Source organism: Scyliorhinus torazame, chromosome 7, assembly GCF_047496885.1.
Source record: "Scyliorhinus torazame isolate Kashiwa2021f chromosome 7, sScyTor2.1, whole genome shotgun sequence".
Taxonomy (NCBI): Eukaryota; Metazoa; Chordata; class Chondrichthyes; order Carcharhiniformes; family Scyliorhinidae; genus Scyliorhinus; species Scyliorhinus torazame.
In genome coordinates this window covers 94,573,822-94,593,325 of record NC_092713.1, presented here as the reverse complement: position 1 = coordinate 94,593,325, position 19,504 = coordinate 94,573,822, and the positions used below count along the sequence as shown (strand labels likewise).

The window sequence follows — 19,504 nt, the reverse complement described above, 5'->3', positions numbered from 1 at the left end:
TGCAATGTGCTGATTGGCTTGGATGGGTTTCAAATGCATTTGGTTGGATGGTTAGTTATCAATCATCAACGTGCAACATATATTCGGATATATGCACGGATATATGCAGCACGGTAGCCTTGTGGATAGCACAATTGCTTCACAGCTCCAGGGTCCCAGGTTCGATTCTGGCTTGGGTCACTGCCTGTGCGGAGTCTGCACATCCTCCCCGTGTGTGCGTGGGTTTCCTCCGGGTGCTCCGGTTTCCTCCCACAGTCCAAAGATGTGCGGGTTAGGTGGATTGACCATGATAAATTGCCCTTAGTGTCCAAAATTGCCCTTAGTGTTGGGTGGGGTTACTGGGTTATGGGGATAGGGTGGCGGTGTTGACCTTGGGTAGGGTGCTCTTTCCAAGAGCCGGTGCAGACTCGATGGGCTGAATGGCCTCCTTCTGCTCTGTAAATTCTATGATATGTTGTATTTGTAGATTTTTGGGTGTGTTGGAATGTGATATATTCTCTTAATCAATTCTAGTTTTCACTGGTTTATTGCTGACTGTGCTTTTTAATCTGAATTCTGAACAATGGTGTGACAATGTAGTCATGGCGATCTTGGGTATGGCTGCAAAGCTTTTGCTGTTAAAACAATGGTCAGTTTATGATATCAGTAAAAATGTTGCATAAGCTCTAGCTAGTTTTGTGAATGTTTCAGATTCTGTGCTTTGCCACTGCAAATTCTGTTTTTGTAATAATGAAATCCATTTTAAAATGGATTTTAAACTGGGCTTTAGTATTTACATTAAAATGGCTAAATCAATTACCATTTTACCTATCAGAAATAGCCACTTTCCTTCACCAGTAATACAGTTTATCTTGGGCAATGATACAGCTGGATCGCAGGCGGGAGTGATGCCTACTGTGGTTAATAAGCCAGTGGAAAATCAGACAACTGAAGTGTTGAAGGACGAATATCCTGGGATTTATCCGGATTGTGTAGTAACAAGGTCGCAAAGTCACAGGTTAAGACAAGAGGAGAAATCAAAGAGTGAAGATGAAGTTGATGTGCAATTATCAGAAATGATTTTTGATCAGATGGTTGAAAAAGAACAAGAACAGATGGAGGATGAGGCGGATATTTTTAGTTCAGGAAAATTGGCGGAGTTACAACAGAAAGATGTAGAAATAAAACAGATATATCAGAAAGCATATACGGAAGAGGAATCTGAGAGTATACCAGAGTGTTATTACCGTAAAAATGATGTCTTGATGAGAAAATGGAGACCTTTACATATGCAGGCGGATGAAAAGTGGGCAGAAGTTCCTCAAGTGGTATTACCGGTAAAGTATAGAAAGGAGGTATTGCACGTTGCACATGAGATACCAGTGGGGGTCATTTAGTTGTAAGGAAAACTCAAGCTAAAATACAAAAACATTTTAATTGGCCTGGACTACATAAAGATGTAGTTAAATTTTGTCGATCATGTCACACATGTCAAGTGATAGGGAAACCTCAAGCAGTGATAAAACCAGCGCCCTTAATAACCATTCCAGCATTTGAGGAACCTTTTACAAGGGTCTTAATTGATTGCGCAGGACCGTTTCCTAAAATGAAAAGTGAGAATCAATATCTTTTGCCTATAATGGATGTGTCTGCTAGGTTTCCAGAGGCCATTTCAGTGCGCAACATTACAGCTAGAAAGATTGTGGAGGAGTTATTTAAATTCTTTACGAGATATGGGCTACCCACAGATTTACAATTGGATCAAGGATCAAATTTTACCTCAAGGTTATTCAAAGAAGTTATGGATAGCTTAGGAAAAAAACAATTTAAACCAACTGTGTACCATCCAGAATCACAGGGAGCGTTAGAAAGGTGGCATCAGACATTAAAGACAATGTTGAGGATTTATTGTCAAGGTTATCCAGAGGATTGGGATAAAGGAATTCCATTCATACTGTTTGCAATTAGGGATGGACCTAATGAGTCAACAAATTCAGTCCTTTTGAACTAATATTTGGTCATGAGGTAAGAGGACCACTTCAATTGATTAAGGAAAAATTGGTGAGTGAGCAGTCGGAACTTACATTATTGGATTACATGCCAAATTTTAGGGAATGATTAAATAGAGCAGGGAATTGGCTGGACAACATTTGTTGCACAACATGCGATGAAACGGGTAGCGGACAAGAAAGCAAAGGTTTGTAGTTTTGCCAGTGAAGATAAAGTTTTAGTATTGTTACCAGTGGTAGGTGAACCTTTAAAAGCAAGGTTTTGTGGACCTTATCAGATTGAAAGGAAATTAAGTGAGGTGAATTATGTGGCAAGAACGCCAGATAGAAGGAAAACTCACCGAGTGTGTCATGTGAAAATGCTTCAAAGGTACTTTGAAAGGGAAGGACAGCAAAAGGAGGAGGTTTTAATGATTCTAACACAAAGTGAAGAACCAAATCCAGATGACTTTGAATTTGACATCCCTCAAATTAAATTGGAAAACGAGGATGTTCTTAAAAATTGGGATAAATTATTGAGTTACCTTCCAGAGGAAAAACAAACTGACCTGAAAGAGTTATTGATATCATATGGGCAAGTTTGTGGAGAAAAGTTGGGAAGAACTAAAATGGCTATACATGATGTAGATGTGGGAAATGCTGTTCCAATTAAACAGCATCCATGTAGACTTAACCCTTTAAAATTGGCACAGGTCAACAAGGAAATTGAAAGAATGCTTAAAAATGGCATAATTGAAATGGGTTGCAGCCAATGGAGCTCACCCATAGCGATGGTACCAAAACCGGATGGTACCCAACGGTTGTGTGTGGACTATAGAAAGGTTAATGCAGTTACAAGAACAGACTCTTATCCTATCCCACATTTGGAGGATTGCATTGAGAAGGTGGGACAATCCGCTTTTATTTCCAAACTGGATTTACTTAAAGGTTACTGGCAGGTACCTTTATCCAAAAGGGCGAAGGAAATTTCAGCTTTTGTGACTCCAGATGGTATATACCAATTCAAAGTTCTGCCATTTGGCATGAAAAATGCTCCAGCCACATTTCAACTGTTAACTAACAAAGTTGTTTCAGGATTACCTATTTGTACCGTATACATTGACGATCTGGTAATTTTTAGTTGGACATGGAAAGAACATTTGAAGCATCAGATGGAGTTATTCAATCGACTTCAGGAGGTGGGTTTGGTGGTAAACCTAGCCAAAAATAAATTTGGAAAAGTCCAAGTCACTTTCCTGCCCATACAATCGGACAGGGCCGAATGATCCCATGGGATGTGAAAACAAAAGTTATTGGGGAGTTTCCAATAACCTTGACACAAAGGGAAATAATGCGATTTCTTGGCATGAGTGGATTTTACCAGAAATGTGTGCCAAAGTTTAGCAGTGTGGTCGCTCCACCGACGGACTTGCTAAAGAAGCGTAGCAAATTTCAGTCGACAGCGGAGTGTCAACATGCATTTAATTGCCTGAAGGCTGTGTTAACCACTGTCTTATGTGATGGCCATCCCAAATTATACAAAACCATTCAAAATGGCTGTTGATGCGAATGATGTGGGCGTAGGTGCTGTGCTTTTACAAGACTCCGAAGGACTAGAGCGGCCTATTGGTTATTTTTCGAAGAAATTAAATATGCACCAGAAGAAGTATTTAACCATTGAGAAGGAGACTTTTAGCTTGGTGCTGGCTTTGCAACATTTTCAAATTTATATTACCAGCAATTCGTCTGAAGAAAATTATATATACTGATCATAATCCATTAACGCTTTTGGAGCGATTCCGGAATAACAATGCAAGACTGTTTCGATGGAGTTTATTGTTACAGCCATTTCATTTAAAAATAATACATGTGGCAGGACGAGAAAACGTGATAGCCGATGCTTTGTCACGAATGTGATGAAGAGAAACAGGTTCGGTGGAGGAAGAAGAACTAAGATGGACTATGTTATTATAAATGTTTGCGTGTTTTGTTTTGTGAAACATAAAAGTATACTTACTGTAAATGTTGTTTAAAAAAAAGTGACAAGGTGAAAAATGAAACCATCTTAAAGTTGATGGCTTATTTTTTTTCTTGGGGGAGGGGGGAGTGTCATGGGAATGTCACTTTAAGAAATGTTTGTCTTCTCAAGTGGCTGCAGTGATGTCAGTGTGTGGGTGGCGCTGGGCTCTGGCTCTGCTTTTTACTTTCGCTTTGAGCTGGAAGCTGTTTTGGGCTCTGAATGTTAGTTCCGTTTTCAGTTGGAGAGCTGCATTCAAACCAAGGAGGTGCATTTTGACCTCTCTCTCTGCTGCTAAAGAATGTCTCCAGATCACTTGATGATTTCAAAGTAATACCTGTTTCTGTAAGGAATGCAAACCTACTGTCTGTGTTAAAAAGGGTTTTTGACTTATGGATGTTGTTAGGAAATTTACTAAGTGTTACCTATAGAGTACTGTATCTTTGGCAGGGTATCAGTGTTGGTAGTTGATAAGATGTTTACTGTGTGCTTATAAAATGTTAACTGGATTCATAGAATAAACATTGTTTTTGTTTTAAAATATTTTAGATCTCTGTTGCATCACACTTGTAAAGTGGGCCCTTGTGCTCCCCATAACCAAAATCTATTAAAAGTTGTGGGTCAGGTGAACTCCATGATATACGTTGGTGTTCTCTAAACCCTGGCCCATAATAGGAGCTCGCACCTGCAGAGCAATAGAGTAAAATTCTGCAGCCTTAAACATTGGAGGAAAGCGCGGAGTGGACTGTCTTCTTGTGTGCTTCAATATAAATAATTGACTGGATGGATTGTAGACCGATATGAGACCCGGTCAAATTTCTTGATCATTTAAAACAAAGGAAAATGTGTCCTCATGGGTCACTCCAATTTTCCTCATTGCTACCCTAACAACTCTAACCATTGATGTTTTTCCTCTCAAGATATTTGTTCTATTCAAGCTCGAAGACATTTAAGGTACTTCTCCCTCCCCCAATAGCCTTCCTTGTAAGCTGTACAAAAACACAACCGCATTGTCAGTGAAGTAATACTTTCTTATATCCTGTGTGAATGTATCATTTTTTGGCTTACCAATTTCTCTGCATTCAAAATAGCCCTATTTTTGACCAAGTTGACAGTGATGTTCCCTGTGGTTACAGAGCTTGCAAGCACTTAATGACGGGACTGGATTGTGACTAATAGCAGCTTGGGACAAAATACAGAGGGTGACCAATGCCAGCAGAACGAGGCCGTAGCAGGGAGTAGAAAAAGGAGGGAAAGTATTTATCGCATTTTGAAATATTTCGACCCCGTAAGGAGTGTCTTTTGAATACAAATTCCCTTAGTGCTAGTGTAGGGAGCTGGTTATAAATTCAGGATCTAATAACAGTCACTAGATGAAGATACATGTGGGAGAATGCAGTGGATCTGTTGGTTCTCTGAAAATGTTTTCCCAGCATTTTCTTCCAACCTTGAAGTAATCTTTTGAAAATTGAAGTGTGTGCTTTATTTCCCTCTTGTTCTTGCATTGAGCATGTAACCACTATTGAGACTTAAATAGTAACACATGATGTAGATGCCAGATTTGGAACTCAGCTAGTTGTGCAGGCAAGCCAGTGTGTATTGGTACCAGACCCCAGTCCAGATAAATGAAGAGGGTTAGTGGCAGGAAATGCATCTAACTGTAAGACCACCCACCAAATCCAAAAATGATGGTTGAAATGGGTAAGTGTGATTGACCACGACCATGACGGCCCCAAGTAACATGGGAAAAAGCCGAGGGAGTGAGAGAGAGAGAAGAGAGTTGTAGGTGCTAGGCTTTGCTCATATGAAATGTTAATCTGTGTCCCTGAAGGACCTCTCAAATGGATGAAAAAGATCCTGTGGTATATTTTTACGAAGAGTCGGGGAGGTCTTTCAGCATTATTTATCATTTCATCTTCACAAAAACAATTATTTGTGTCACAAATGTTTGAGCCCAAATTGGTTGCTGTGTTTCCATACATTATAACAGTAACTGCATTGCAAAAGTACTTAATTGGTTGTGAAGCATTTCAAGATATTCCGAGGTTGTGAAAAGAGCTACATGAATGCAAGTCGGTTCATTTAGGTTTAGGTTTAGCCAGCAAATAACAGCAGGTCATTTGTTCACTAGTGGCATCAGATCCCAGTCATCATATGGATGTGAATGGGGTCCACCATCAGATAGCAATTAAATGGGGTAGTTCTAACCGCTCATTCCCCTCCTTTATCCACAGATGTTAAGGTGTTTCAAGTACCCTAGTTAACATTAGCAAAATCAGTGGGAACTATTTAGTCTATAGGCTCAGTATGTGATACGTTTCACTACTTTATCTTTGGACAGTTTGTTAAATGTTTAATTGTGTTACATTTTTAATGGAATAAATGTCTGTCTATTATCATTGAATGGAATTTCCTAACCATACCATGTTAATGACCACATCTGTTAGTGTCTGTACATGTGTGTACATATATATATATATATATATATATATATATATATGTGACGTTTAGCTCTATTAGAATTAAAGCTAAGGTTTTTGTATTTGAGCTTTTTCAGAGGTGTGGGTGTATAAAATGGGTCAGGTTCTCACAAGAGGAAAGATATCAACATACTTAAATAGCTTAATTCTGAAATGTTATTAGTTTTTGAAATTAAAATATTTTCCTGAAATGAGGAAAATAAATAAATTCATACACATCTTTTTTGATCATTATTTCTTTCACAAAACGTGTGGGTTTTTAAAAAAAAATGAACCTAATCTATTTAAACAGGAAATAGATGAAAATTTAAATGTTTCCGTGTCTTTTCAGCACCTGTTATTTTGTGTGACCTTTTTCTACATTTATGTTTTACAAATTTTGAACTAAATATATTTTTAGGCACCAAAAATATTCATACCACGTCTGATTGTTAACTAATTGTCAATCATCACTATGTGTTTTTAAAAGGAAATGCGCAAGGCTAGGTCTTTTGCACGTGGAGGAAGTATATTATCAAATGTCAGCAAGAGCCCAAAGGAACTCACAATTCAACCCTCTGAAGGGGCTTTCCCAATAAGTCATGTGATTCATTTAGTACTGAAATGGAAAAGATAGGACTCTGCTTAGCGCCAGCTTAGGTGATCAGTCAGTACTGCCTCCTGCTACGACCTCTGTGAATATAGGAGTCACTTGTTGGGAAAACAAGCAGATAGGAAGACTGCAGCAGAGACAACGGCACAGGAAGGAATACAAAACAATTAGTGGAAAGAAAAGGCTCCTTAATGGAGAACAAGGTAATTCAAACTGATTATATTTTATTTTTATCAGAACAGTATAGTTATTTGAGTCATAGAAGCTAGGTCAATTATTTTATCACTAAATTTAAAGAATGCATAACTTTTAAAACTGTTAAAGGTAGTTCTCGCTTTATTTAAAATTTGGTTCTTTCGAAATAGCTGTCCTGGTTTTGGAGAAAATCCATAGCTGGACTATAAATCCTCCACTCTGCATAAAGCAAATCAAGGAGAATGATTTCCATTGCTGGGTAACTGCATAAGGCATAATTTTAAGTTTATCACCAAAAGGAAAAGTTGTGAAGTATCATTTTTTATGCCCAGGTTATTCAAGTACAGAATACCCTCCCCGAAACAATGGTGGAAGCTGAATACTGAAAAACTTTTAAAAGAAAAGTGGATAAATATTTGAAAATGTAAAATGTTAAAAGGTTGTGGGTGAAGAGCAGGGCAATGGGACTAGCTCTCGCAGCAGGGTTGGTGGGCTGAATACCAGATGTAGCACAAGCTTTGTATTCTGGTAATTACTCTGCCCAGCTACATGCCCCAGACTCAGAACAGCACTTGTGCAGCTCCACTTTCTACATCAGCCATCTGCACAGGCTTTCTAAATTCTAAGATCCCATATGGGGGCATGCATATCTTCACAAATGAAGGTTGAGAAAGCGATTGAAAAGACATTTCTGTCTTCTCCTGAACACCCTTTAGAATTGGGCCCTTTATTTTATATTGCCTCTCCTAGTTTTTCCTATCAAAATGTAAGACTTAATCCTTCTCTTCATTATGTTTCATCTTCCCCATGTGCACCGATATCATCAACCTTTTTATGTCCTCTTGAAGTCTACCACTATCCTCCTCACAGTTCACAATGCATTAGTTTTGTCACCTGCAAATTTGGAAAATATTCCTGTTACCCCAAGTCCAAGTCTTAATATATATTTTAAAAAGCAGTGGTCATAGCCACGATCCTGGGGAGCCCAGTCTGAAGTACAATTGTTCACCATTACTGCCGGTTTCCTGTCACTTAATCAACTTTACGTCCATCCTACCACTGTCCCTTTAATTCTGTGGGTTTCAACTTTACTGACAGGTCAAACATCTTTTGAAAGTCCATAATTGTATTGGTATCATCAACCCTCTTTGCTAACTCATCAAAAAACTCAATCAAGCTAGTTAATTTTGCTTTCACAAATCCATACTGGCTTCCTTAATTAATTTACACTTGTCCAACTGACTGTTAATTTGCTCTCATATTTTTGTCTCTAAAAGCTTTTCTGCGTTGAGGTTAAACAGACTGGCCTGCAGTTACTGGATTTATCCTCAAACACTTTTTGAACAAAGATAACATTTGCAATTCTCCAGTCCACTGGTACTACCCCTGTATCGAAGAAGAACTGGAATATTATGACTCATCCCTCTACAGTTTCCATTTTTTCTTCTCACGGTATTGTTGGAAAAATCTCATCTGGTCCTTGTGACATATCAACTTTAAGTACTGCCAGCTTTTCTAGTACCTCCTGTTTTTAACCCTTCCAGTATCTCAACTACCTCCTCTTTCACCATGATTTTGGTAGCATATTCTTCCATTAGAACATTCTCACAATATTTTGGGATGATTCAAGGCGAGGGACACATATGATCCTACTCGCTCATCATGATAAATTGGGAACCTTGCTAGTTGCACCTTCCAGGTTGTGCTGGTCCATAGCTGTGGTGACGCTTTCAATTGTAATGAGAGTTGTGGGGTTCGGTGAGGGGTTCTCTTATTCTGGGCCACAACAATATTGGCAGGTAGTTGTTACCAATTTTTAGATTGGAGTCAGGTTGCTCTTTCTGGCCTTACACAGGAAAACAACAATAATGTTAGAATGTTAAAGCATTGTTTAGCTTGAACCAGGAGTAGACATGCAATAGACTGACCAACAAGATCGGTATATTGGACCCTGTACCTTGCAAAGGAAACTGCTGGCTCGTTTTGCCTTAAAAGCTTATTAAAGGTTGACATCTTCCACATTTGATCTCAGTTGTACTGGAAGTGCAATGTTGATCACCAACTGACAAACATGTGCACCACTGGGGCAGTTTCACATTCGGCAATTCTCCTCTCATCCACCTCATTCTACAGTCTCTCTGATTCAAGCATTAACTAGAGCGCTTTGCCTCTTCATCTGGTTCCTAATTTTCTTTTACGTCCTGTACCTCATTTGGTAAACTCCCACCAGCAAGCCTTTATAGGATGACCCTAGAAAGGATGACTGGCTTGATTCTACCTGATTTTAGTAACTCAAAGCAACCAACATAGTTCCCCAAAGAGTTTAATAAAGGGGGAGATTTTGAACTAACTCCAGCAGACAAATATGTAGAGTTTCTGCCTCCAGGTTTGGCTTTAGTAATTATGCGTGCATCATTGTCGTGGAGCAGTACATTAGCACACCCCAAGAATTTAGCATGTGTAGAAATATAATGATTCACAGAATGAAATTTTCTCTTTTTTTGACTATGTATCAACCCAGGCGGGAAAAGCAATAGTAAGCTCACCAGCTGCATTGCTGGCTTTTCCTGCCATAGAAAAACCCTGAAGGTGGGTCCCAAGACATCACACTGGAAGGGCAGTCTCTGAATGAGTCCACCCTTCCAGAAACCTCGACCCTTACAGATTGGGGTGCCATTTTTAAAGGGCATTCTGATCTGAAAGAAAATGTAAAAATAGATCCACCCCCCAGGGAACAACCGCCCCCAAGGAACCCATCCAGCCCCAAACCCCAAGCCTCCCAACGAAGTCCCTCTCTCGGCAGTACCGCTGGCATTGCAAACGGACATGACCCACTCCCCCCCAGGGGCGGTATCCATCTGTGCGCCCCGGCGCGTTCTCTTTGCCAGGACCCCATGTGTCCAGACATGTTGTAAACCCCGCCGATGAGCGGAATTACTTACATCGGGGATGATTCAATGGGGAGTCCCACTAATGACATTTATATGTATGGTAATGGGGTTCCTGACCTTTCATGGTAGGTATCCCATTACATCATTGGCGGGGCGGCAAGAACTATCTGAACTAGAAATTCCACATTGTAAATGCCATTTTGGGACTCCTGTTAGATTCTCCGCCCCCTGCATCTTTCCTGCCCACCGAAAACGGGGACGGAAAACCCCCTCAAAGTATCCCTCATTGAAAAACAAGGTCAGTTATGTGAGTATCCCTACATAGCTAAGGAGCGACAATCCACAGTGTGGACTTTTGCCATATAATAGCTTTTCCTAATCAGCAGCTGCCATTTTTTCCATCACCAGTGTTGGACACCTCACCTTTAACCTCAGTACGCTTTTATCCCATTGAGCTCATGTCCTTCTGAGGTCTGGCTAATGAGAGCTTGTGTTATTTAGTTGGCCGGTTGGATTTTCCTTACAGCACAAATATAATGAATTATGGGGATATTATCAGTACACAAGGAAAATTATCCATTGATCATTATAAGCTTTGTGCACATGGACACTTCGAAAGAACTTACCATATAAATGATAAAATTAATTATTAAAATGGTACAAATCAATAGTTCTGTGGAGTCCTCAATCTGCACATTCAGATCCCTTCTGATAAAAATCAGCTATTTTATAAATTGTGTCACATCCTCCATGTGCCATCGATTTCAGCACCTGTTTAACATTCTGCTCTGCTACTCTGTGTCAGTTTTGCATATAGGTAGGGTTGAGTCTGGATGAATTAGTGCATGGAAATTCTTTTCTGAATATATCTGTTTTCCATCAAGAGTACATATCCACAATTATTTCACTGTTGTGAACATATTTGCTATATCTCTGTGAACATTTCTCCATTTATCATGTAATGTTTGCATTACTATCTTTAAGAACAGTTCCTTTGGGTCCATATATATTGGGCATGATCTAACAGTTGTGTTGCGCCTAACTTGTGACACAATAAGGCCTCTCGCGAGATTTACCCGGCACGCCATGCCTCGCGAGACCTAACGGGATCTCATGAGATATCACGATCTGGATCCCACCCACAATGGGTGGGACCCAAATTTTTATATTTAAGCGTGCAGTTATGTCTCTGCCAGAGCTAACTAGCCCCTGGGATCCAACGGCCTTACCAAGGAGACCGCAGCCAGGCGCCCATTAGCACTGGTCTCCACAAACGGGACCAGGCAAAACGGCAGCTGCGGGGAGTCTCCCAGATGATTGGAGGCCCCTGGGGGATCAGCCTCTGGGCAGGGTGGCACCCTGGTGCTGCTGATGCCACCTGGGCACACTGGCAGTGCCATCCTACACCTTGGAAGTGCCACCTGGGTGCCAGGCTGGCACTGCCACGGTGCCAAGGTGGCATTGACAGGCTGGACGGGGCACTGCCAGGGTGTTACGGTGGCATTTTGCCAACACAACCAAGCCCGGGGTGCCCTGCCTTTACGAGATGGCGTGCGGGGGGGGGCTCGAGGACACCCAACAGGTAGGTTTGGGTGTTGGAGGATCGAGAGATTGGGGCACCATTTTTATATGGCCCCCAATCTCTTCTTGAAATGAGGAGCTCTGTCAGTGCAGGAAAATAATGTAAGTCCCGTCGAGGCCCCAAAAAATAACAGAGGCGCTACAAACGCTGGGAAACACCCTGCTAAACCGGCCCACAACAAGACTCTGTTTTTCTTTCATTAAATCATATCCATATGTCCTGTCACTTAACAATAGTATTCATGCCATATCTTTGTAACCACCTTTAAGTCATGCAACATCTTCCGAGTCTCCAAGGTCCTCCAAGCAGCTAACACCAAACTGGCTCTTTCACTGATATAAGACTGTGCCTTTCACCTTCTTTACATATTTTGAAGATTGCCATCTCCTCTCATTTCACCACTATTGAACTTACCAATAGTATTTGCTTTCTGGTCAATCAGGTGTGCTTTCCTCAACCGATGTTGAGCCATTATTCAAGCTAAATTGTTAGGTGAATTATTATTAACTTTTATTGTAAAACACTGATTCAACCTCAACTGGAGTATTGTCTCCAGTTCTGGGCACCACACTTCAGGAAGGATGTGAGGGTGTAAGAGTGGGCACAGAAAGGATTAATTAGAACAGTTCCAGGGATGAGGAGCTTCACTTGCATTGATAGATTAGAGAATCTGGATATTCTCTTTGGAGAAGAAAAGGCTGAGAGGAGATTTGATGGAGGTATTCAACATCATGAGAGGTCTGGACAAGGTAAATAGGGAGAAATGTTCCCATTGGTGGAAGGATTGAGAAACCGGGGAAACTGTATTAAGGTGGCGGGCGAAAGAAATAATGGCAACATGAAGAAAAACCTTTACGTAGTGAGTGATCTGCATTGCATTGCCTGAGACCGTGGTGGAGGTACATTCGGTCATGGCTTTCAAAAGAGAAATGGATTATTATCTGAAAAGGGCAAGTTTGCAGAGTTAGAAAGAGCTTAATTGTTTTTGCAGAGATCCAGCACAGACGCTACAAACTGAATGGCCTTGTTCTGTGCTGTAACCTTCTAATTCTATGACTAGCTAACTGAGAAGTATGAATGATTTATCGTTATGGGCATGTCCTGATTATTCATTACAGCAACAGCAATAGGTTTTTCAAAACAATTCAGCAACTTCACTAGGTGATCATTAATCAAAATAAAAAGTGGGCATTTAAAAGAGGCTTTAAATGCAATTTGCAGGAGCAGATATAATGAGGTTATTTTTGTTTCTAATTCCAAGAAAAATGCAGGGGAAAATATAATAGTCAACAACAGTGGAAAAAGTACTGATCAGCATATGCTTTTGCACATTTTTGTTTGCTGAGTAATACTTAGTTTTCATTATGAATAGATCCACGATGAGTTAACTGTAATTGCAGTTCTTGTTTTCAAATATCTTTCAAAGATGCAATGAAATTTCCAACTCAATATCCTATTTAATACTAATGTGGAATACTGTTATCCCTGCAACATTACCAACCACATCTCTTACACTGCCTCTCATAGAATCATAGAATTTACAATGCAGAAGGAGGCCATTCGGCCCATCGAGTCTGGATAGAGCACCTTACCTCCACCCTATCCCCTTGGATAGAGCACCTTACCTCCACCCTATCCTAAGTCCACACCTCCACCCTATCCCCATAACCCAGTTACCCCTCCCACCCCGAGTGCTTTGCCTTAAGATTAAAGTTTTGGAATGCCATCCTCGTGAACTGTCAAGCCTCCTTCCTTTACAATCACTAACTGATCCCAAAAATCCACTTACTCCCAAAAGTTATTATAATAAAGAGCATACCCATACTTTACATATCCTTAATTCCTCTGAATCTCAAAACCAAAAATTGTACCTTGACATTACATTATGGCAGGAATGTTCTTGAATAGTCTGTAAAATTACACAATAATGTAATGAAGACGCATGAATGGAATGCTAATGAGGAGGTAAATACGCATTGGGATGTATTTAATGTTTGGATGGTGGATTGGTGGAAAGTTCCGGTCTCCTGCCCATCCTGGCCACCTGCCTGTTTTAGCTAGCTATTTGATCTGGCACCAGAGAGCTTCTTTCTCTCAATTTTTGTAATTGACTTTCTACAGACATCCATTACAAGCACAATGACTGACGTAACTGTCTTAGTTATAGGGAAGATTTTATGGAGCCTGAAAAAACAGGAAACATTGCGTGTGGTGCGACTGATTTAGTTGGGAGGCAAAATTTCAATTTCCTGAAGGTGGGTTGAGATGTAGAGATTTCAACGGGTTGTTTGTGATGTGTCGGGCCTCACACCGTCCTGTGACAGGTTCCCACTTGTAATACATTTCCATGCATTAGTGTAAAACGTTTCAAAATGATATCCTACCTTCAAAATAAAGTCACTGGCACTTGAAAATCTTTTGCCACCCGATTCGGGTTCATTCAAAGGTGCCATGCAGCTTTGTGCAGTTGTGTCTGAGGTCGGCGGTTTTCTTGCAGAACTCTGCAGCTCAAGGGAGGTGAGCACAGATAGGCAGTTTGCACAGAGGCTCAGGCCTGGAAAGGGTATACAGTTGTGTGGAGTGAAGTTGGGGCACGGAGGAGTGCAAGATGAATCCAAGGGAGGACAGAGGATGAGGTCAGGGCCATGGAGGAGTGGAAGAGGGAAAGGTCTGGTCTCCTGGGTTTTGTGGTGGAAACAGTCAGTCAAGAAAATGAAGGACCTAAAAGACAGTGTCAGTACTGTTCACATGTGAGTCCATCTCATAGTGTTGACTGACAGAGTTCACCTACAACATTTCAATGATTCCACTGAGAGTGATCTCAGGCAATGTCCTTCACAATATATAGAAGGGAGGGCCAGCTGCAGGTTCAGCCATGTCTTGCAGAGTTGCCAGTACAACATGAGACACCAACAGGAACATTTAATGAAGAGTGAATGCAAAAACACAACAATGTTTCATCCACAATAAAGAAATGTCCGTAACTCCACCCTGGAACAATCAATACCTGCCAAACATGAGATGTTCTAGTCCATTTAGCTCTCTGACAAAGTTAGTCTCAACAAGTAATGATGATAATGCACACGTGAATAAAGTGAAACTGATGTAATTTGAAATACTTACAAGTGAAATTTAAATTTGAGAAATGTTGTCTTCTCAATAAATCTTGCGTTAATGGCAAAAGAGTTCGGCGGGAAAGTTGCGATCATGGTGTGGAACCACCCTGTTTATCCAGCAGACACTTTCATAGCCCACCTGTAGCTGCTGCAATGTCAGCTGAAGGCAGGCTTTACCACGGAAAATCTTCCCATGCCACATGATTGCACATATTCCCCCTGCATGCTGCTGACAATTTAAATTTTAGTTGGAATCACATGGGAACCAGCAAAAAGCGAGAGTGTGGGTGTGATGCCCACTTCCTGTTCTGCCATTTTCTCTTGTGACTCTATTTTCTACATCAAAGCTTCTGAAATGCTTCCTTTCTCCTCAGCCAATGTTTTCCCTCTGCAGTGTCTGTTGACAATGGGCGGTATTCTCTGGTCCCTTAAGTTGCATGTTTCTCAGCGGCTGGATTCTCTCTTCCCATTGCTTGTCAATGGGATTTCCCATTGAAATCTATGGGTGGGTCTATGCTGTCAGCGGGAAAAGAGATTCCCAATGGTCAGAGAATTCCGGCCCATGTCTGTTCCATTTCTCAAGCCTTTGCTCCTGTCTCATCCCCCTAGACTGACAAAATCAGGGTTCCATTGTTTTCTACTGCGCCATGTCCAATGCTTTCAATATGACCCCACTATCAAACACATTTTCTCCTTCCTGTCTCCTTTCCAGAGGGAACAGTTCTTTTTTGTTACCTTTATTCACTCTTCTAGCTTCCAGCTGTTCTTCTCCAAAGCTTTCCCATTGCAACACCTCACCATATTCTCTCCTCCCACATAATTGTTCAAGGTCCCAGACGCTTTATTTATTTCATACGGTTATTCAAGTGTTTTTCCTTCAGAAAGATGTCCTGAATTTGCTGACATCCACCACCTTGAACCAAATTCACACACAGACAAAAGCTGAGGTAATTCTAACATATAATATGGGTCCAATTTTGGATTGTAGAAACCGGCATAACGGTCATCACGATTTTCTTTCTCATTACATGATCAGATATTTGCGTGTGTAGATGAACCCTGTGTTCACTCACGCCCAACTGAGTTCCAATATTCATCTGTCCTTGTTATATGCTGCCGCACGTTACTGATGGATAAAACTACCTTCTGTGAAAGTTTGCAGATGATTTAATTTATTAATTTCCTCTCTGAGATTGCTGTATCGGTTGATTGGTTCCTTCTTCTTTCCCTTCCCTTTTTCTTTGTAATTTTCTAACTTTCTTATCTCTCTGTTTTCAGGTGCTAACTGTACTTCAGTATTTTTGGTTTTTATTTCCTGTGTATGGCATTTGTAGTTTATCCTTTTTATTTAAGAACAAGACCCGATTTTTGTTTCTATCATTTTCCTATCTAATGTTAAACCCTAGAAGCCAAGTATAACTAATTTCCACAGGCACATAACTTGTTAATTATCACAAGATTATCACACTGATGGTGACAATTGATTTTTTTTTTACAGAGAATTAATTAATTATGGTAGTTAGAGGGATGTAATTAAGACCCTTATAAGTAGAGTCATGGATGTTTACAGCATGAAAACAGGCCCACTGGCCCAGCTGATCCATGCCGCCCAGTTTCTATCACTAAGCTAGTCCCACTTGCCTGCATTTGGCCCGTATCCCTCTATACCCACCTTGCCCATAGAACTCTCTAACTGCTTTTTAAAGGACAAAATTGTACCCGCCTCTACCACTGCCTCTGGCAGCCCGTTCCAGATGCTCACCACCCTCTGTGTGAAGAAATTTCCCCTCTGGTCTCTTTTGTATCTCTCTCCTCTCACCTTAAACCTATGCCCTCTAGTTCGAGACTCCTCTACCTTTGGGAAAAGATGTCGACTATCTACCTTATCTATGCCCCTCATTATTTTATAGACCTCTATAAGATCACCCCTAAGCATCCTATGCTCCAGGGGGAAAATGTCCCAGCCAATCCAGCCTCTCCTTATTACTCAGACCAACAAGTCCTGGTCGCATCCTTGTAAATCTCTTGTGCACTCTTTCTAGTTTAACAATATCCTTCCTATAATAGGGTGACCAGAACTAACACAGTATTCCATGTGTGGTCTTGTACAACTTCAACAAGATGTCCAAACTAATGTATTCAATATTCTGACCAATATAACCTTGCATGCGAAGTTCTTCAGCACCCTGTCCACTTGCGACTCCACCTTCAAAGAGCTATGAACCCTGTATTTCTAGATCTCTTTGTTCTGTAACTGTCCCCAACTCCCTACCATTAACTGCCCTGATTTGATCTACCAAAATGCATCACCTCACATTTATCCAAATTATCTCCATCTCCATTCATCGGCCCACAGGCCCAATTGGTCAAGTTTGTGTTGCAATCTTATATTACCTTCTTCGCTATCCACTATGCCACCAATCTTGGTGTCATCTGCAAACTTACTAACCAAGTAATTACAAGAGGTCTTTAAAAACTTTACATGATGCATTTTTCTGAATTAAACCTTAAATAAATAAAAGAAAAACAGCACAAAACTTCAGTTTGTGACACATCTTCAGTTGAAATTTCTTTTTTATTGTCCTATTACTGATGTATGTTGTTTAATAAATTCTTTACAGGAAAGCTTCATGAATTCACCATGGGTCTAGCCAATATTATAGGGACAATAACTGTTATAACTGCCATGATGTTATTTGTCAGATCTAATGGTGAGTCTACTCGTATTGTTTGTTTATTTATTAATAAGCTTTTATTATGTTAGAGCAAACAACCAATAATATGGTTAGTGCGTGGTGGCTATTTAATATAGGGTAACATCAGAAAATTTTACACGTGAAGTTTCCACAAACAGTAGTGAGAACAAATAGCCAGATTTCAGTGACATAATAATAATAATCTTTATTAGTGTCACAGGTAAGCTTACATTAACACTGCAATGAAGTTACTGTGAAAATCACTACGGCACCTGTTTGGGTTCACTGAGGGAGAATTCAGAATGTCCAATTCACATTAAATGTCTTTCGGGATTTGTGAGAGGAAACAAGAACACCTGGAGGAAACCCATGCAGACTCGGGGAGAACGTGCAGACTCCGCACAGATAGTGATCCAAGCCAGGAATCGAACCTCAGTCCCAGGCACTGTGAAGTAACAGTGCTAACCACTGTGCTACCGTGCTGCCCTGCCAAGACACGTCCCCTACCTTTCTTTGAATAGTTTATAGGGGATAAGAACAAAGAATACAGCGCAGGAAGAGGCCCTCAAAGCCTGTACCAGTCACGATCTTTTGGATCCAACAGTTTATAACTCACCTGAAAGATGAGCACCATCTGAACTTACTGAACTAGATTACATGTCCAGGTCACTGGTGTGAGGCTTGAACCCACGACCCCCTGACTCAAAGGCACGTGTGCTATCAGTGAGCCAAGGCTGACACCTTAGAATTTCTCACAGGTCAGTGATGTGAAATGATTGTAAGAAAGAAATCCCTTTATCCAGCAGGTTTTAGGAATGTAGGACAAGTTGGACAGCAACGGTTGTTGATGATTAGAAGTACCAGTGCAACAGCTGGAAAACTGAAACCACGGCAACTGAAAGGGAAAAGGAAGATTGAGCATGTTATCTGCTTCAATGTTTCTTCAGTATGTTAAGCATCTTGTGACGGCTTTAGGGTTGTAAGATTCCCATGTTCTGGTTTGCAAGATCATCAATTTCCAGACCCAGCATAGAATGTCCGAGATAAGATAAGAATTAAGACGGACACTTTCTAGCATTGTGGGTGGCGTGGTGGTGCAGTGGCTAGCACTGCTGCCTCACAGTGCTGAGGATCCAGGTTCGATCCCAGCCCCAGGTCACTGGTGTTTGCATGGGTCTCACCCCCTCAACCCAAAGATGTGCAGGGTAGGTGGATTGGTGAAAAAAAAAGAATTGGGTACTCTAAAAAAAAATTTAAATTCTTCTAGCATTGAATGTTACTGCAGGTGGCTGCTAGGGGTGGATAATTGTGCAAGAGATGCAAAGCACAAACAATAGAAGAAAAGTCAAGTTTAGTTGGGCAGCGTTTAGAGCTTATTGAAAATGAAATGAAATGAAAAATGAAAATTAGGTTATTGGGTGATTTGTGACACCAATACTATTGCTGGGAAGATGATCATCTTTGCATCCTGGGTGCACATACTGAGGTTGTATGGCTTATACTTGGCGTATGTTACACATATATATTAGTGCATTACCTGTAATTGCTAGTGACATTTATGTTCAAATAGATTAATAAAACTTTTATTCAGCAGCAGAACCCTTTTTTTACCCAATATCGATGGTCTAGTAAGATTAAACCAGGCCACAGTGAGAGTAGCGTAACAAATGAAATAAAAGTTATACGACAACCACATTTGAACGAGTTAGTAAGTAATCTGTCTCTCTCTGAGACTAGAAATAGAAAATTCACACTGATGAGTAAAGGATGTTTGTCCTAAAATTGGATTAATGTGACTTATTAGGAGAGCCAGGCAAACTCTTTTCAACACAAATAACATAAGCTATGGACCTAGTCTTCTGATTGTTGGGTAGAAAAACCTTCTCCTCGCATAATCCTATCATTTGGTGCCTTGATGAATGGAAACAAACACGTGGAAAAATCCTGCAATGACCTTGACATGCTCAT

General features: G+C 40.6%; 1 protein-coding gene across 1 annotated transcript in view; it reads left to right on the top strand.

Moving 5' to 3' along the window:
* Positions 1–18,308: 18,308 nt before the first annotated feature.
* LOC140427349 (interleukin-12 receptor subunit beta-2-like) overlaps positions 18,309–19,504 on the top strand; it is a 128,713-nt gene continuing 127,517 nt past the window's right edge. Inside the window, exons 1-2 of the mRNA XM_072512899.1 lie at positions 18,309–18,482; positions 19,107–19,248. Coding sequence (XP_072369000.1) covers positions 18,309–18,482; positions 19,107–19,248 — 316 coding nt within the window. The remainder of the gene's footprint in view (positions 18,483–19,106; positions 19,249–19,504) is intronic.